Below are 20,843 nucleotides of genomic sequence, written 5' to 3' on the forward strand. Positions count from 1 at the left end.
TTCAATTTAAAAAATCTGGAATTAAGAATCTACTGATAACCATGAAACCATTGTCGATTGTTGGAAAAACCCACCTGGTTCACTAATGTCCTTTGGGGAAGGAAATGCCATCCTTACCTGGTCTGGCCTACATGTGACTCCTGAGCCACAGCAACATAGTTGACTCTCAACTGCCCTCGGGCAACTAGGGATGGGCAATAAACGCTGGCCAGCCAGCGAGGCCCATGTCTCATGAATGAATAATAAAAAAGGAATAGCCAAGGCAAGTAAATGGAGTTAAGATAGAAATCAGCCATGGTTTAAGTGAATGGTGCAACAGACTCCAGGGGCTGAAAGGCCTACTCTTGATCCTATCTTCTTGAGGCCTGTTTGAGTAGCTCAGTTTTTCAGTGACAGTTTCTGAACAGTTTGGACTGTTATTGTAACTGCTGATAAACACTTGCACCAAATACAACATCAAACTATCTTTGCTATTTGAAACGTGTGCTTTGACCTTTAGAAGTTTCATTTCTGCACACGGATTCCACTGCAACGCTAATTGTGATGAGCAGTCAATTTAAATTGAATTAGTGAACCTCCCATTTGAATTACTCTTAAACAATAAAAATTAAAGCATGTACAGCAAATGATGTCTTCCTTACTAGTAGCTGTGAGATGAAGAAACAAAGTTAAGTTGAAAGACCAGCTCCCAAAAAAGAATACTAGCAAGTCTTCACCACCAGAAGTTCCCTTAAAACTACCAGAATACCAGAAGGTGATATAATTGATCGAGGCATTCAGAAAAAGACCCACACTCAATGCTTCTAACATAGGTAGAAATGACAGGGAAGGACAGTCACATAATTGTGGAAGTGTTTTGGGGATGACTGATAGGGAAGTCCTGAATAAGCAACTTTTAAAGGACAGGAATAGTGTGACAAGAACAAGGACATGTCATGAACAGTTCATTAAATAGGTATTTGCCAGATGGGGCAATGCACAATTTACAAGAGGATGTTAATTGTAGCTCTGATCACATGATTCTATTCCCAATGCGCACATACATAATGTGGGATACATTTCCTTAGCTGTATCTAATGGATCTTGTTGATGGAACAAATTTAATCTGACAGCATGTGTTGAAGTGGTAAGTGTGGTGGGATTTCAATCTGTCTCCAATTTCACTGAAAAAAAGCCCTGACTGATAGTCTCTAGGTAAGGATGCTAAAGTGTTTAAAAGTACAAGCTAATTAAAATTGCAATTATGTTTTTAAATCTGAGTTTACAGACTTTAGAAGCTCAATTGAGCCACAGGTCAAACTGTCTCATTTTTGCAAGCACAATCCATCTGTATTATACATGCCTTGGCTGTAACAGACTTTGGAAGTCCTTAAGTCATAAAAGACACTATATTATGGTGGCACAGTGGTTAGCACTGCTGCCTCACAGTGCCAGAACTCTGCTTCGATTCCCGGGTTGGGTCACTGTCTGTGCGGAGTTTGCACATTCTCCCCGTGTCTGCGTGGGTTTCCTCCGGGTGCTCCGGTTTCCTCCCACAGTCTGAAGGATGTGCTGGTTAGGTACATTGGCCATGCTAAATTCTCCCTCAGTGTACCCGAACAGGCACCGGAGTGTGGCGACTAGGGGATTTTCACAGTACTTTCATTACAATGTTAATGTAAGCCTTCTTGTGACAGTAATAAATAAATGTTAGACTGTTCTTTTCAATGGCATTTTTTGGCAATAGAAAATTAGGAGAGAATGAGCTGTGACTTGGCTATTGGCCATTCTACCCTATTGCACAATTTCCCTATTGTGGGCGGCATGGTTGCGCAATGGTTAGCACTGATGCCTCACAGCGCCTGGGACCTGGGTTCGATTCCCAGCTTGGGTCACTGCCTGTGTGGAGTCTGCACATTCTCCCCGTGTTTGCGTGGGTTTCCTCCCACAGTCTGAACACATCCGGAGTGTGGCAACTAGGAGATCTTCACAGTCACTTCATTGCAGTGTTAATGTAAGCCTACTTGTGACACTAATAAATAAACTTTAAAACTAAGCAAGATCAAAGGACCTGATATCAAAGGAACAAAGGCAACATTTCATTATATGATGCTTAGTGTGCTCTTCCACTAAAAGACCAGTTGCATTTGTATAAATATCTACATTGGTGAGGGCAAGAGGTCAAAAGAGACATCCACAGGGATCATTTACATCTATTGTCAGAGGTGACAATTTTAAATGCTTTCAGAGAGGAAAGTGAAAATGATTCTGTTTAGAGTCACTGTTGTTATGAAGACAATGTTCACATAACTGTTAAGTTTAGGGACTGTCTCTTTAGTTGAAAGTAAAATGGAGTAGTAACATGTGACCTGCTTTGACTTCTACTCAACAAAAAGCCTGGTTGCTAATGGGGACAAAGAGGGCCGAGATTGATTTACCAGGAAGAAAGTGCTAGACTTTCACACGAACAGTTAGGGCAAGATTTTGTGGAATTGCAACCCCCTCCGGAGTCCTTTAAAAGTGGCGGGCGAGAGCCAGATGCAAAGTCTGACAGACTTCATTTTAGCTGGAGTAGGAATGGGATAGGGTGTGAACCATGCAGGCAGGAAACCTGAAATCAGCAGGGTCATTTGAAATTAGTGCTAAGTTCAATCAGACCCCATTTTGGCTGTTCCAAGGACCTTAACTCGCAGTGCGGGAGTCACAAATCGATGGAGTGGATATAAACACTTGTGAAGGGTGGATACGGTCTGTTTCAGTATCATGATTTGAGGGTTTTAAATCCCCTGCTCTTTAAATTGGTAAATCAAACATGCTTAAACTATTAGTGCGAATTTAAAAAAAAGTCTGCTAAACTGCTTTGATTGGCGGGCCATCTAATGAAGATTAAAAAAAACACCTATTCCACAGTTCCAGTCGGGATCCTTGTTGACATTTCCCAAGAACTGTTAGGCAAGGTTGTTTGAATATTTGGCTGAGTTTCAAAACCTACAAAAGCATTATCTCAGCAGGTGGGCTGATTGACAGTTTAAAGAGACAATTGAAAGATTTGGTATCTTTGATGGGCTGAATAGAAGTTGTTTGTTTTCATAACAGAATGAACACCTGAAGAGATTTAAAACCTTTGAATGGGTTTCATGAATACGAGTTTTTTTTACAATCACCTGCGCATGAGTGAGAGCTACATTAGATTGTCAGCATCTTTTGTTTTCATCTTCACATGGCTCCTGAGGTTTGATCAAAGTAGATACTAGGTCTGGTGAGTGGCTGTGGAAGTAGCATGGGGTACGAGAGACCACGGGGGATAGGAGGGGCATGACTGGTATGTGGGGGGCACGCGTTAGCATAGAAGAGCCATGGGGATTGGGGGGAAGTTTGAAGTGATGTAAAAGGTGGGAATACCAGCTTCTAAAATACTTGTAATGAAGCACCAGAAAAGCAAGGCAAGTCCTCCATCCAGGGTTTCCTGGAAGTTGACCACACCCCCATGGCCATCTAGATCTGCTTCTGGGGTTGGAGCAATTAACGTGCATTTTCCCAGACTTCCTGCTGAAGACATGGCAGACGTTCAGGAGACTTTCTCATCCTGCCCCACACAACCATTCTCCATCTCCCACCACCAGCTCCATCCCTGGGAATTTTAGGCATTTTTTTAGGCATTACTAGGAGCGATGCGATGCTTTCAAAACCTTAAATCCCCTTAGCCGTGAATGAAATTGGTGCTCAGTCATTCAGCTGTAAATCAGATTCATAGAAATCCTACAGTGTAGAAAGAGGCCATTTGGCCCATCGAGTCTGCACCAACAACAATCCCACCCAGGCCCCATCCCCATATCCCTACATATTTATCCTGCTAATCCCACCAACCTTGGGACACTAAGGAACAATTTAGCATCGCCAATCCACCTAACCCGCATATCTTTGAACAGTGGGAGGAAACTGGTGCACCCGGAGGAAACCCACGCAGGCACGAGGAGAATGTGCAAACTCCACATGGACAATGACCCGAGCCAGGAATCGAACCCGGGTCCCTGGAGCTGTGAGGCAGCAGTGCTAACCACTGTGCCACCGTGCCGTTAATGGATTTAAATGGAGATGGACAAATGTTTCTGTTTGGCAGCAAATTCCTGCTCCTTCCCTCCCTCCTCCACTGAGCACTCCAGTGCTTGTTGAGATCCTCGCCAAATAAGTGTAAATATGGCTGACCCCTGAAACTTAACCACAAAGAGGAAAGTTCTGGCCAACAGAGCCAAAGACAGATTGTAGCACGCATAGAGAGCAAAAAAGGGAAAATGAAGATAGAGTACAGAAAGAGAAAAGGGGAGAGAGAGAAAATTAATGGAAGAGGGAGAAAATGACTAAAATTGAAGATGGAAAATAATTAAACCAATTTTGTGCAAACTCCGGTGATGCTGTTCTCATTGAAGGGTGTAAAATAGATATGGGGCAAAATTCTCCCATCTGGGACTAAGTCCCATGGTTCCCGCTTGGAAGGCCAACAGGAAACCACACTTCCTCTCCAGAGTAATTAATCATGTATCTGAGGGCTTTTGTGCCATCTTCCATGGCTGGATGGGCTTGTTGGCAAGTGTCCTTCCATCATACCTGTGCGCAATATTGAAAAGGCACCTGACTTCACTGACCTACCATTGAACAAAGAAAATGGACCTCTCAGAGAAAGAAGATGGATGTCCAGCAACTCTCTGAGGCTGGTAGATGGACCTCCTCTAAGAGACTGAAGCTGGAAGGTCCACCCAATAGATGCTCCTCCCCCCACCCACTGCTGTGGAGTTCAAGAGTTCAGGATTGCCGGCGGCCTCCGAGTGCCTTCTTCCAGTAAGCTCCACCTTTTGCACGCCGTGTTGGTCCTCATGTTTTCTGACTGGTGTGACAGAGAAGCCAGCAATGGGGGGGTGGGGGGGGGAGATTTTCAATCCACCATGGTGGGCATTAGCAGAATATCCCATTGTAAATGCACACCAGTGTGAAACCAATTTTTGGGCCTTCAGCCAAATTCTCCCCCACCTTGCCTGCCACTGATTAGATCATAGAATCCCTGCAGTGCAGAAGCGGGCCATTTGGCCCATCGAGTCTGCACCAACTTTCCAACAGAGTCCCGTAATCCCACATATTTACCCCATTAATCCCCCTAACCTACACATCTAATGGGGAATTTAGCATGGCCAATCCACCTAACCTGCATATCTTTGAACAGTGGGAAGAAACCAGAGCACCCGGAGGAAACCCATGCAGACACGCGGAGAACGTGCAAACTCCACACAGACAGTGACCTGAGGTCGGAATTGAACCTGAGTCCCTGATGCTGTGAAGCAGCAGTGCTAACCACTGTGCCACCAGCGAGGGGATGAGAGAATTCTGCCCATAGTTACTACTGTCTTCTCACTGGACGACATTATCAGTAGCAAAAACTGAATGTCACTCACACCTGTTGAGCCTCTCTGAATCTCCTATCAGGCTGTGAATTGAGTTGCAACGATCACGAGAGCAGAGTAAATTGAGGGAGAAGGGAATCTGGTTTCCCTCTTTGATATTCAAGATCGTTTGCAACAGAGGCCGAGAAAATACAATTAGCAATCACAAAGCACCGATGGAAACGTAATCACCAAACAAAAGAAACCAGAAATGAAAATCTGTATTTAGTGCCTGGTTACAACAAGAAACCTGACTAGCGACAAGTGAGGTTAGTTTAGTCAACTGTGAAAGCTGTTGTCTCTCCACCCTCTATTAATCGTGCTGTCGGAAGCAAAAGTGCTAAACATCTCCACGATAAATTACTGGGACGAGGCAACAACAGAGAAGCTCCATAAGACACAGCCACTGGATCATTTACCTTTTCTAAAAGTTCCTGGTTGCTTCTATAAAGTAACTGTTTATCTTCCACCCATTTTGAGTCCTAAAATATACAAAAATAGCAAGAAACAAAAGTGTGTTACAAAATTCCTATGCAACGAAACCAAAGCTTAAAATATGCTGTATCTCACACTGAGCGCAGGGGAAGAAAGCCTTAAATTAAAAAAAAAGATTGTTGCATTTGGACACATTGAAGTTGAAATGGGCTGAAATTGAACTGTGTGATGTTATCGTACAAACTCTGAACCTGTCAAAATGTCCTTGTGTGGTATTCGAATTTGGGCATTAAGCTGTTTCTCATTTGGGCAAGTTAATTCTCCCCTTAAATTAGCAAAGTAAGTAAGTGAAGGTCATTGCATGCTAAAATAGCACAGCACTCCTCCAACCCCAAAAGCTAAATAAAAGTCTTAATGAATTCATAGAAAAATGTAGTTATAATAGATGTACAGCAATTTTAATTTTGCTATTAATGTAAGCATAGCTATTGCAATAAATTGTACAGTTAATTATATGGACATTATTTCACTATAATGCAAACATATTGACATTTGATACTGTAAATTACTGTCATACATTCAGTTTCCTTATTGAGAAATGGTTAAAAAGGCTTAGAAATAATAAAAAGGCAACCTTACTACGCAGTTTGGGTTACTGGCCTGGTCCACCAGTCACTAAGGCTAAAAAAGGATCTTTGTCAACTTGAAGCAGAGGAATGTAGAGGGGTTCTTTATTCAGTGAAACTAGTTTTGTCTATGTACAGGAGGCTAGAAAGGTTTCAATAGAAAGCTTGACTTACACATCCGAATAAACGGAAGGAGAATGGGGAGAAAAAAACAACATTTCACACAAACTGTTCAACAAATGTGCAAAACAAAATCACAATAAGCCAAAAGGTATATAGCATTAGTGCAGGAACCACAAATGCAACAAATTAGGAAAATGCACACACACTTTAAAGGACAACTTAAAAGTCAAACTGAGCTTGATCTTAAGGTTTTAACATGACTATTTGTACAGTTCTGATCATTCATCAATGTGATTGCTTAAGGATGGAGTGGATCACTATCAGGGTAACATAATACAGTGCCAGTAATTTAGAGTCCTATCTTATGATCTTATGAAAAACCACTAGTACATATCTCGACCCATCAGTCTCCTGGCCTAAAGATTTCTCTACTGTAGCAAAAGACAACACAGAATGGTGTGCAAGTCTAGAGCTGCACAGCAAAGGCAGTGCAGAGCGTGACGGATGTTAATAAGATTTCACATTGCCTTTTCGGATACCACCTACACCCACAGTAGGAACCAGCAAAAGCACGTGTTCCATTCAATTGACTTAGCGTAATTTGCATTTTAAATTATGCAAACACAACAAAGTCTATCTTCTTCCATTCATCAAAAAAGTGCTTTGAAGTGAAGAACGGGTTTCCTCACTTCCCAAAAATGTTTTTTCTTTATTTTTGCTAACATTAGCAGATGAGTGTGAGGTTGTACCTTGACATCAATCCAAAATAAGCTGTTCCTCCAGACAACAGAAATGGCCAAGCAGATAGTTCAAATAATAGATAGTCACAAAGGTATACATGATCCCATATGGGTTCTGAGCCATTGTGAGTGTAAGAGTGGTATTATACCATCCCGCCCATCACAGGAATTGTAGCGGGCGGGACACGGACCATGCAAAGGTCCGTTGACCTTGGGTGGGATTTTCTGACCTTGGGGCGAGTGCGGCCAGAAAACTGAGTCACACATTTAGAATGAGTTCTGGACCAGTCATTTCTTAAGGAAACATATACAAAGAGTTTGATGCCCCTGCACATTATGAACAATATTCTAGATTATTAAACTGAGTAACAAGACTAACTCTAGCATCTCAGAGAAAAAACACAAGCCAGCAATGATTTCCCCTGAAGACTGTCAGAATGCAGAGTTTAAATTAGACCGTTTTTCACATCACAGAGGGAACATTCTTTTCACCTTGAAGAATGTAAAATGATATGCCGTGACAAAAAGGAATATGCCATTTGTAATTATTGTTGGGGTAACAACCCGACTGCTCCACTGGCGTCAGTCAGTAACTTGGGTAGAACTGGGTTGTCACAAAGTCATGAACGGTGGAGGCCTGGGTTTGATATACGTGAAATACCCAAGCAGACCCCAGTCACCAGCAATACACACTAACTCAGATTTCTTAAATGTTGCTCAACTGAGTGGTTCAGATGTGAAATTAATTGTTACAGGACAATGGTTTGGCTCTCGCAATGATTTATGTGACTTTCTACCCTTGCACCACATGCTCCTTGATGTTAATTCCACCAGTAGTATATGATGGAGGAATATTACAACAGTATGGCTTTTACTTTCAGCAAGTTTATTCTATACCCACTCAGTAGAGATATAAACTCCTTATGGTTCACCCACACCAATTGCTCCAGCTGTATCCATTTATACTCTTTTGGAGATTGAGCCAATAATCATCACTTGCCTTTTATAAAACAATTAGCCGAACAATGTAATTGCCAAAGGATGCACTTGCTGATACACTGAAGCTTAAAAGCCATCCCATTGACCAAACCTTTTTGATTCCAAGAAACCCTCTTTGAATTGGGTGTCAAATTTTGTCTGGTTATAACTGCTATTAAGCACCTTGAAAAGTCTCTTTAGATAAATGTGGGGGCGGCAGGGGCAGGGGCGGGGGCAGGGGCGGGGGGGGGGTGGCGAGGGCGGGGAAATGATTTTCAGAATTGGGATTCATAGGGAGAGCAGCACTGTATATACTTTCGACGTTGTGTCGTTTGCAAATACAGTACTGAAACTACCTGAATAAACCTGGCACAGCAAACAGTTGCACTCCAATCTCAGGACTGAGTGTAAAACTATAATGGCCTGTCAACACTTATCAGCAAGTGGCCGGTGAACATTCAGGTGCTTAGTTACGCAGCCTGTAATGGTGGTTGAGAAGGTGGTCAGAGGTTTATTCTTCATTAATTATCAGGTCGATTCAGTATGCAGTATTGCCAGGATCACTTTCTGGCCTGAGCTCATTCACAATGTACGTATTCGACAGAGTGACCGACCACGTCACTGTCTGGGATCTCAAAGCTGTGTTCCGTGACCAAACAGTTGTGCAATCTCGCATTTGCAAAGTCTCCCAAGAAGTTACCAATTATCATTGACGCAAATTAAACCAAGGATGCCGGTATAAATCAACATTATGGCCATTTGTACGCACAAATTCTCAGAGTCTTTTACCTGCCCTTTCTCAGCAAGTGATTTTTCCAGGTCTTCAATTTTGGCTTGACTTCGGAGGAGATCAGCTTGGAGTTGTTCGCGAGTCTGTTGAGATAAGTTAGAGCCTGTCACAGATTACACCTTAGAAATCATAGAATCCCTACAGTGCAGGAGGCAGCTCTTTGGCCCATTGAGTCTGCACCGACCACAATCCCACCCAGGCCCCTATCCCCGTAGCTCCACATATTTACCCTGCTAATCCCCCTGACACTAAGGTGCAATTTAGCATGGCCAATCCAACTAACCTACACATCTTTGGAGTGTGGGAGGAAACCAGAGCACCCAGAGAAAACCCACACAGACATGGGGAGAACGTGCAAACTCCACACAGGCAGTCACCCGAGGCCGGAATTGAACCCGGGTCCCTGGCACTGTGAGGCAGCAGTGCTAACTACTGTGTCACTCTTGCAGAGCAGAGAATTGCATTTCTGAAGGGAGTTTTCACTCCTGGCTCTGAAGTCAGTTTTTTGGGCTATCAGGAATGCTCAGTCTGTATCAGGTAAAACTTTTGTCAGGTCCGTTTAAAAGAAAAGAGTTTTAAAGGTTTATTTTGTAACTGGGTCTGCTGGGTGATGTGAATGATCCTGTATTAACAATGTCGTTTGCTGGACGCCTTAGTGATGACTGTGGTGAAGGGGAGAAGATGGAAACTGGAAGAAGGAGGAGGAGGGGTTTTGCCGAACCAATGCCAATTCTAGATTAAGAGGGTCCGTACCACATCTTTAACTTACCCGGGTTTCTCGCTCCACATCCAGAGTTCCCCCAACTTGCTCTTGAAGCAGTGCATACGCTCTCTGAAGGGCCTGGTATTCTCGAGTGAGCTGACGGAATCTCAGTTCAGATTCTTCCCTGTTTATGGCCTTATAAAATGGAGCAAATCTTTGGAATTAGTCTTCAGTACATCAGAGAATCTTACGATGGAAACCGAATGCAAATAGTTACCTTTATTTAAAAAAATTTGAGTACGCAGCCAAACAATAACTATGCTCTTGTACTTACTTAGAACGTATAAGTTGCCAAACCCCCATTGACTTTAGGCCTCTTTTCACTTTGTTCTTAACTAGTTTTCTAAAAATGATTTCTACTCTTGCGAATACGTAGAATACATATCTTTTTGGGTCAGGAAATGATCCAATTCTGTGCCAAGTTTCAAAGGAGTCAGCGTTCTTTACGTGATTCCATTGCTCCTTAAATCTAGCTAATGGTTTGCTATGAATGATACCTTCCTCAGCTTTTCTCTCCAGGCTTTCCAAGGCAAACCTCTCAACTCTTCAATAGTAATCGCATTCACTTCCTTCCCTATGCTTCATGGTCTCTTTCCCACTCAGAGTCAACAATGATTTATCCCATTTACAGAAGCGATTAAGATCTACTTTCCAGTGCCTTTCCAAGTATAGGGCGGAATGTGCCGGCCATTCACGGTGGTGGGATTCTCTGGTCCCACTGCGGTGAACAGAGATTTGATTGAGGGCCAATTTCTCTGTCCTCACCTGCAGTGGCAGGGCGTGAACTGCTGGAAAATTCCGGCCATAGTTCCCCCTTTGCTGTACTGGAACTCACCCACTCCCTGGTAACTAGAGAAAGGACAACTGACCTCATGGTTCCCGTACAGCTTTTGACTACATTTTGAATTCCCCACTGCAGTTCTGGACCTGGAGTTTAATTCTTATTTCTAACTGCTTGCTCAGGATGTTTTCCTCCATGGCTTTATTTATTTCCTCCTTTACAAGTTTCTCACTCATTTCTTCCTGTTCCAGATTTCCCATGTCAATAAAATGAATTTTCACCGTTAAGCAGATATCACATGCTGATGAATCACAATTTTAAAATGATGAGTGGAGGGGTCCAAAGGAAAGACATAGGAGCACAAGTAGGCCATTCGGCCCATCAAGTCTGTTCCCACATTCAATGGGATCATGACAATCTAACTCCACTTTCTCGCCTTAATCCCAAACCCTTGGTTCCCTAACTGATTAAAAATCTGTCTATCTCAGCCTTGAACATACTTAACAACCCAGCCCTCTGCAGTGAAGAATTATACAGATTCACTAACCTCAGAGAAAAAAATCCTCCTCATCTCTGTATTAAATGGGTGACTCCTTACACTGAGATTATGTTCTCTGGTCCTAGACTCTCCAAAAAGAGGAAACAACCTCTCAGCATCTACCCTGTCAAGCCTCCTGAGAATTCTACATATCTCACCTCTCATTCTTCTAAACTCCAGTGAGTACAGGCCCAACCTAATCAACCTCTCCTCATAAGAAAATCCCTCCATACCCATTAGTACTTGAAAGCAGCCAGCATAATTAAGGACCCACGCACCCCAGACATTCTCTCTTCCACCTTCTTCCGTCGGGAAAAAGATACAAAAGTCTGAAGTCACGTACCAACCAACTCAAGAACAGCTTCTTCCTTGCTGCTGTCAGACTTTTGAATGGACTTACCTTGCATTAATTTGATCTTTCTCTGCACCCTAGCTATGACTGTAACATTACATTCCGCACTCTCTCGTTTCCTTCTCTATGAACGGTATGCTTTGTTTGTATAGTGCGCAAGAAACAATACTTTTCACTGTATGCTAATACATGTGACAATAATAAATCAAATCAAATCAAAATTAATGCTGTCCTGACATGCTCTCACTAACAGTGGCACCAGTCAAGCACGTGCTTTTACCATCACTCTACAACTGCCATTGCAACCATAACCAGCCAGGCATACACTCAACCTAGTAGCATAACCAACTCACCACAATTTTAACACCAACGGTCAGTTTCACCACAAGTTAACCACATGCAATATATCAAGAAAATACTAGACAAGCACAGCAAACTTGCCAGCAACTAAATCAGAAAAGACTGGTATACATTTAGGATACAGACTCCCCAGAACTTGAAAGTTTAACTTATCTTTGCAGATGCTCACAAACATTGCTGTGCTTTTCCAGCATTCTGTTGTCTTTTGTTTCAGGTTGTCAGTATTTAGAGATTTTCTTTTCTCTCTTAAACATAAATTATTAGTCAGACTCTTTATTTTCAATTCTGTACTTTGTCACAATGGCCGGAATTGTCTGGCCCACTCACGCCAGTGGGATTCTCCAGTCCAGCTGGCAGCGCACTCCCGTCCATGGGTTTCCCGCCGGTGTGGGGTGACATCAGTGGGAATTCCCATTGACAGTGGCGGGATCAGAGAATCCCGCTGCTAGCAAACAACACGCCACCTCCCACTGGCTGGGAAGCCAGAAAATCTCACCCAACATGTTTCAAAGCCCCTTCAGAGCTCCCGTATCAATTGTGCGGCAAACATAATAGAGTCATTTACCTCATCGAGGTCTTCTTCTGGAGTTGCTGGTGTCCTGTCAGTTGTATACGAGGCTAGTGAAGAGGTTTCTGAATCTACCGATTCCTCATCAAATCCAAAAAATGTCTCTACAACATGCCTCTGAGAAATAGGAGAAAATACTGATGAAGGTCAATCTGTTACCAATGTTCTCATAAGCTTCACTATCTTTGTCAAACATTCTCTATCATAGAATCCTACAGTGCAGAAGGAGACTGTTCAGCCCATCGAGTCTGCACCGACCACAATCCCACCCAGGCCCTATTCTCATAACCCCATACATTTATCCCAGCTAGTCCCCCTGACACTAAGAGGCAATTTAGCATGACCAATCACCTAACCCGAACACCTTTGGACTGTGGGAGGAAACTGGAGAACCCAGAGGAAACCCACAAAGACACAGGGAGAACGTGTTAACTCCATACAGTGACCCAAGCCGGGAATCAAACCCGGGTCCCTGGCACTGTGAGGCAGCAGTGCTAACCACTGTACCACTGTGCCAACTCAATATTCCAATGTGCCATTGAATAGGTTATTGTCAAGCTGATGCTTCATGTGTCTTAAGTGTCAGCTAAGACACAGCATTGGTAGAGCTGGAAGAACACAATTCTTTGTTATTAAGTCAGCGGGGTGTATTCAAAACAGAAAATTATGGAGGGGAGAAAGTAGAGGGTTTGCATACTCACAGCTGGAACAGACTGATGTTTCAGTCAGTATAAACAGTCTCAGCCTAAAACAGGTTTAAATAGGTAGGGAGTACAGTAACATAGCGGCTGCATTACCGATATTACTGGACTAGTTATGCAAAGAACTGGGGGGCGATCTTACCAAAAAAAGTGCCAAACGAACATCAAAACCGGAGAGAATTTTATCGGTGAGGGAAAAATATCAAATCTTATGACAATTGTGTCATAAATCATAGAATCCTACAGTGCAGAATGAGGCCATCCGGCCCATCAAGTCTACACCGACCACAATCCCACCCAGGCCCTATCCCCAGAACTCCATGCATTTACCCTAGCTAGTCCCCCTGACACTAAGGGGCAATTTAGCATGGCCAATCAACCTAACCTGCACATCTTTGGACTGTGGGAGGAAACCGGAGCAGCTGGAGGAAACCCACGCAGGCATGGGGAGAATGTGCAGACTCCTCACGGTCACCCAAACCGAGAATCGAACACGGGTCCTTGGCGCTGTGAGGCAGCAGTGCTAACCACTGTGCCACCATGCCGCCTCACAAATGATATACAGTTATGAACTGTGTATCATTTACTTTGAGGAGTTTAGAACCAGGTGTTGGTTAAAGACAACAGTCAAACTGTGTTAAGCAAATGTTATACTCAGTGAATTGCAGTAATAGAAATGTTGACATAGAGCAGGAAATCAAGCTTCAAAAAAATCCATCATACATCACTCAAGCACCTAAAGGGGCATCATTTGAAGCCTTAAATGCCACATGACTTGAAACATTGTCATGCTAATTATTCCAAGTTTTCCACAAATTAGTTTCTTTGACTTAATACTGAAATTACAGTGCTAACGTTCTCCGGTCATGCTTCATGCATTTCAATCTGCATCTCATTAAATTTTGAATCTCACAGGCACCATGAAGTTAGTTTTATTTGAGCAATATTAAAAAAAATCAAATTGATTCCATATTTTGAGTGAGTTAGCTCCAGAAAATGTCACTAGAATCTGAGATCTGTGGATTGTCAAGGGCTTTGGGCGCTGTCAGAAAGTTCAAAGGTCATTTTCCTGCACTTGATTTTCTCCATCACAGAAAGAGGCATGGACAGAATCTTGTGGCGGCGAGGGGAGTCTCGGCTGTGAAGAGCTCTGTATTGCCCCTCTCAGGGAAGGTCAGCCCCATCATGCTCCACTCCTGCACTTCACTGGACAGCAGCAGCCCGACTCCCGGGATCAAGGACCCCGGGGTGGAAGTCCTGCTTAATGAGACCTGTCAGATGCAGCAGGTAAATAAGAAGGAAAATGGAATTTTGTCCTTCATTGCTAGAGGGATGGAGTTTAAAAACAGGGAGGTTATGGTGCAGCTGTATAAGGTGCTAGTGAGGCCACACCTGGAGTACTGTGTTCAGTTTTAGTCTCTTTACTTTGGAAAGCATAGACTGGCACTGGAGGGGGTGCAGAGGAGATTCACTAGGTTGATTCCGGAGTTGAGAGGGTTGGCTTATAAGGAGAGACTGAATAGACTGGGACTATACTCAATGGAATTCAGAAGAATGAGGGGGGGATCTTATAGAAACATATAAGATTATGAAGGGGATATATAAGATAGAAGCAGAGAGGTTGTTTCCACTGGCGGGTGAAACCAGAACTAGGGGGCCTGGCCTCAAAATAAGGGGGAGCAGATTTAGGACTGAGTTGAGGAAGAATGTCTTCACACAAAGGGCTGTGAATCTGTGGAACTCCCTGCCCGGTGAAGCAGTTGAGGCTATCTCATTGAATGTTTTTAAGGCAATGATTTAAGGCAAAGATTTTTGAACAGTAAAGGAATTAAGGGTTATGGTGAGCGGGCGGGTAAGTAGAGCTGAGTCCGCAAAAAGATCAGCCATGATCTTATTAAATGGCGTAACAGGCTTGAGGGACCAGATGGCCAACTCCTGCTCCTAGTTCTTATGTTCTTATGAGAGCTGCTAGTCAATCAGAGGCAAACAGCTCTACTGAAAGATAGCCACACCGGGGAGATTAGCACCCGGGGATAGTGGGGTGCATGGAGAGTGGGTCTTGTCACGCGAGAATAACACATACACTCAATAAAGAGACAAAACTTCAGCAAAGAGGGGAGATGAGCAAGGTGGAAAAATTAGCGTTGAGAAAACAAACATCACGTTGTCATGTAGCTAGGATTTGCCTAGTGATGAACTTGGGGAATTAAAATACAGCTCACAATTAGGAATTTGCAGCACAGGCCAGCTTTCCGTACATCATTGGTGGCCGAGATTTTCTGCTGCTCAGTGCTTTTTCATGACAAGAATTCTTGATATGGAAAGAAGAGAGTAACTGGATGGAGGGAATGCTCCGTGAATATATGAAGCACCCAAGAATGTTATTTGCCTTTAACAGTCAATCATAAATTGATCCCCTTTCTTTTTAATTATCTGTAAGGCTTAAGTTATAAATTAGTCAGCAATATGGCTACTGGTGATATGAACAGATGAACGTTCAACATAGAACAAAATCACAGAATCCCTACAGTGCAGAAGGAGGCCATTCAACCCATCGAGTCTGCACCAACAATAACCCCCCCCAGGCCCTATTCCCGTGACCCCATGTATTTACCTGTTAATGCCACTGACACTACGGGGCAATTTATTATGGCCAATCTGCCTAATCCACACATCTTTGGAGTCTTTGGGACATATTCTCATGGCATTTCCATCTCTGCTGTTTTAAACAGGAATGTTATCCAGCTTGTTTTCAATGAGATTGTGTTTCCAGTAAAATTACGGATAGATGGGAGCCATACTGACACATCAAAAAGTATCCGTTGGTGTCACCAATGAGCCCCATCAGTATTTACTCATTCATAATTTTGTGTGCTGTAGGATTACACAACCTTCCTCCTGACAAGCTTATACCAAGTGACTATAGGCAAACAGTTTGACTTGTACGTTGATCCAACATTCATTGTTTGGAAAGCAGGGTGTTATGTATGTAGTTGGGCAAATGCCCCTTTAAGGGAACAGGTCAGGTGACGCGGGCACAGGCTCCACCCTGAGTGGAGCTTGTTCTGACTCTGCTACTGACACGATGTTGAATAAACTATTTCTGTTTGGTTTACACCTACTTACCTCATGGTGTCTTTATAGCACATAATTGGATCTCACACATAACACACGGGGCTAGACTTATCCCTCCATGCGGACAGGTGCTTAGGTGGGGAAATTTGCCCGCTGGCTGGGATATCACTGCTGCCACTGTGGCGGCACGGTGGCACAGTGGTTAGCACTGCTGCCTCACAGCGCCAGGGACCCAGGTTCAATTCCTGTCTTGGGTCACTGTCTGTGCGGCGTCTGCACATTCTCCCCGTGTCTGCGTGGGTTTCCTCCGGGTGCTCCGGTTTCTTCCCACGGTCCAAAGATGTGCAGGTTAGGTTAGGCTGATTGGCCATGCTAAATTGACCCTAATGTCAGGTGGTTAGCAGGGTAAATACGTGGGGTTAGGGGGATACGGGCTGAGTGGGATTGTAGTCAGTGCAGACTCGTTGGCCCGAATGGCCTCCTTCTGCACTGTAGGGATTCTATGATCAGTTTCTTGACACCATCATGCCCCTGTTCCATTTTTTCCAGAGGCTGGATAGGAGTAGCAGTGAATCCAATTGAGGGAAGTTAATGACCTTTTAAGGCCTACTTTTGGAGGCTTTCGGTCTAACTTCACTGCCTGGAGATTGCCTCTTGGTGGAAGACTGAGCACCCAGTGCTCCAGGTACACTTTGAAGCTCTGCCCACCTGCCTGGTTATAGTTAGAGCCACAGGCTGTCCGATGGAGATGCTTCCTTTCCACATGATGACCAGACTGCTGAGGGGATTTCTTTTTTAGAACTTAAATTGGAGAAAGGCTGCTTGAAGATGGAGGCAACCCCCCTTCTCACTTACCTAAACCTCAGGCTGCTGCTCCTTCTGAGCTGGTGTGTCTTCTTTTTGCCTTGTAGCTTCGAGAACCCACCTGCCATCCTTAATTAGATAGTGAGCCTGCCCTCTGACCAGAAATTGGCCAATTTGGGGAAAATCAGTGTCAGGTGACTGTTTTCCACAGTGTGGGGTCATGATCCCCATTTGATCCAGACCTACGTTCAGCTCAAACGTTCAATACATGATAAGTTTGGATTATGGGCTCATCAAATCAAGGGGCTTGGAAATGCAGCGTCTCATAATGCAGTGTTCCTGTTTGCACAGGGAGCTCTTCCGTAGCCTGTCAATGCCTGCTGTCAGCCGAGGGTGGGTTTCACACTGCATGCTCTCCCTCCACATGATCACACGTGTCTCCATGCATGTCCCCAGCATGTTAAATTTTAATTGTGATCATGAGAGTACTAGCGAAAAGCAATAATGGGAATGGCGTCCACTTTCTATTCCACCATCAGGAAAGGCGCACCACAGATAAAATTCCCCCCCTCCCCCCTACCTTTCTGACTAATTTAGAGGATTGTTGTATTATCATTTTTTGATTGATCCAGTTTGAACCTTCAGACCCAATTTGCCCTGCTCTTTAATGACTGAACGCTTGAAGGCTGTGTGCCGTCACACAGTGCAAACAGAGGAGTTCACAGCCAGTCGTCACGGGATGGTGGTCTCTTGTTGACAATGCTGTCAGGGGGATGGTTTTTCCCCACCCGACGAAAGGTGAAAACACTTCAGGTCAGTCACAAGTGGAACACTAATGAATAAGACGGCGCAGCAGCTGTTTTAATGGAACTCAACATTGACCGGGCCCCCAAGGCTTACATTACTGAGTATTACTTGAAAGCCTAGCTGACCCCAGATGTCAGGCCTCCACTAGAGCACAAACAGCAATTGAACTGACCCTACAGTACAAAGTTAAACACTTATCCCTAAAAAGACCCAGGAGGGGGAATTGGAAGGGATGAACTGAGCATAATCCCTTCAGCCGCAAAGCAGTCCTTTGAAAGGCGCGACTGAACAAGTTGGTTCAACCATTCCTTACAATCTCCTCGGCTCTGCATCAATCATTCAGCACTGCTCGTTTTAATAACCTTCTTCAGTCAAAGACTAGCATTTCTAAGTGCACCTGCACATCAGCAAAGCTTAGTGAGATTTCAACTCTTTTTCTTTCATAAATCATCTGTTTACTGCGAGGGCTTGGTTTAAATTCAGATCCAGCGAATATCATCTTGTCTGGTCGCATGGGCTTCAGGCATGTCAAACAAGATGAAAAAGCTCATCGCTACTGCTCGCTGTAAAAGTGTTATTACTATTAGAGTTAAATTGCGTTCTTAATTCATTTTTACATCATACATTTAGGTGCAATAAATTCAAACTGAGCTGCGAGCATAGTGCTGAACCCAAGAGAAAAAGATTGAGCAAATGGGAAATGCACCACTTCTGAACAGTATTTACAGTCTAACCAGTTTTTTTTTACTATCCTCTGACAGGAATATTTTTGCATGTGAAAAAGAAAAGGATGAAATTATTTCACAAAACAAGCTAATGCACATCTCCTTCTCGCAGACAAAGCTCTTGTGGATTTTATAAAATCAGTCCAATAACCGTGACTCGCACTAATCAGCGACAGAAAACATATCTTCAATTGCTGGAAGGACACTCTTACCTTCATGCTTGTAAGTCATTTCTTGGCAGCCAGAGAAATACAGACAAACCAAAGCACACAGGCAGATGAAACAAGAAAAATATAGCACTAGCAGTAAATATTCCATTATAATGCTTGAACTGCTTCACAATTCCCCCTTTCACTGAAGCATTAAAACGAGGAGGATGCCAAAACAACCTTCTGCAGAACAAAGAAGATCAAACAACTGGTTGCTGACGACGGAGCAAAAATCTTCAAGTCTGCCTCATCACACCTTCTTTGGGGCGGTTGCTTCAGGTGAAATCCGAGGAAATATGCAATGCCAACACTTTCCCCAAGGCTCTGATGGAACGCCCTCTTGGGTCTCCTGGCCCCTCCTCCGAGTGTGGGCATCGCTGGGTACGTACAACTGTGTTCTCATCACAAATCAGAATCTCCCAGAGAACATGGGCAGGTCATTCCAAATTGCACGCCTGGCTCTTAGAAGATCGCATAGATTTCTCATTCAAAGATATAAAGTAGGAATCCAGATTTTCATACAGTTCATGGTTTTGGCACAATAACAGATTAGGGGATCTAGGGGAACAAAAACCTACAGTGCACTGAGCATTAAAGTCCTTGCACTTTTTTTCCATCTGTTTAATTGCTACTGTCACAATTTACTTTTCACATTGGCTCGGATTTTGCAGTGAGAATAACGGCAAGGCTATCAGCAATCACCTTCTACAAGTCTATCAGATAGTAACATCCAGCATCCACACATGCACAGTTAAATCTAAAAATCAGCAAGCTATTGTTTGAGTTTGCTCCTTGACAAGTCTCGATCTAACAGCCAGAGACTCGCCTTTACATACATTGCAGGGCACAAAGACACAGTTCTTACCTATTTTGATTCCCCATGAACATGCCAGAATAAGTCAGGCCATGTTCATTTAAGTGAAAATAAAATTTTAATGGTGGGATAAGTCTTAATGTACAGGGAAGGCAATGGCCTAGTGGTATTATCGCTAGACTATTAATCCAGAAACGCAGCTAATGTTCTGGGGATCCAGGGCTTGAATCCCGCCATGGCAGACGGTGGAATTTGAATTCAATTTAAAAAATCTGGAATTAAGAATCGGGACCGTGAAACCATTGTCGATTATTGGAAAAACCCATCTGGTTCACTAATGTCCTTTAGGGAAGGAAATCTGCCATCCTTACCTGGTCTGGCCTACATGTGACTCCAGAGCCACAGCTTTGTGGTTGATTCTCAACTGCCCTCAGGCAACTAGGGATGGGTAATAAATGCTGGCCAGCCAGCGACCCCCTTGTCCCACGAATGAATAAAAAAAATTACTATCAAACAACCTCTCCAGCATGAAACATTTACTTTTACAAATGTGAACTGCTATTCCTTCAGATTTTAATAATTGATTAAGAAACTTTTTTGTCTCTCAATCCCATTATCTGTCTCTTTTTTTTCTGTATGTGATTTTACATTGGGTTAAAGGCCCTGACTTTCAACCAGTGTACAATCGTGGGAGCTGGTTTGTGGTTCCGATCCTGCATAGTGCGTACTCGGTATTCCCACTGCGATTCTCCTTCCCATTAATGGCCCAGGATTGGACTTGCCATCCAATCAGGAAGGTGGGCAGACTCCCAATGCTGCTGGGCCAATGGAAAGACCTCTAGCACTCAGAGATCTGCAATCCCACCGGCCGAGAGATGGGCAAGAACATGGACAGAGAAAGAGTGAGCGAGGATTGAAGTCAAGTTTCTTCTTATTTTTTAAAAAAGCCACAGCTGCCTGGCCATGATCCTTCAGGTGGCCGCCGGCTGTAACCCGGTAGCTATTATGTATACTGGGGTTTCCTCCATGGATGTTGTCCAGGCCAACATAAGTCACCCAGGTTGCTGGCTTAAAAATTCCAGTCAGCACAGCTAGTAGCTACATTCCTCATTCCTCTCCCATCTTCCTACAAGTAGCCTTGCTAATGACTTGGCCTATGTTGAGATGTAACTGGAGCGGCACGGTGGCACAGTGGCTAGCACTGCTGTCTCACAGTGCCTCGCACTGCTGCCTCACAGCACCA

General features: G+C 43.7%; 1 protein-coding gene across 7 annotated transcripts in view; it reads right to left on the bottom strand.

Moving 5' to 3' along the window:
• LOC144491975 (janus kinase and microtubule-interacting protein 1-like) overlaps positions 1–20,843 on the bottom strand; it is a 329,706-nt gene that overhangs the window by 13,526 nt on the left and 295,337 nt on the right. For all 7 annotated transcript variants that reach the window (XM_078210197.1, XM_078210202.1, XM_078210204.1 and 4 more), the window contains 4 exons: positions 12,463–12,582; positions 9,873–10,001; positions 9,103–9,186; positions 5,831–5,893 (listed from right to left, as the gene is read on the bottom strand). In XM_078210197.1, the coding sequence (XP_078066323.1) occupies positions 5,831–5,893; positions 9,103–9,186; positions 9,873–10,001; positions 12,463–12,582 (396 nt within the window). The remainder of the gene's footprint in view (positions 1–5,830; positions 5,894–9,102; positions 9,187–9,872; positions 10,002–12,462; positions 12,583–20,843) is intronic.

The sequence above is a fragment of the Mustelus asterias genome, chromosome 1, assembly GCF_964213995.1.
Source record: "Mustelus asterias chromosome 1, sMusAst1.hap1.1, whole genome shotgun sequence".
Taxonomy (NCBI): Eukaryota; Metazoa; Chordata; class Chondrichthyes; order Carcharhiniformes; family Triakidae; genus Mustelus; species Mustelus asterias.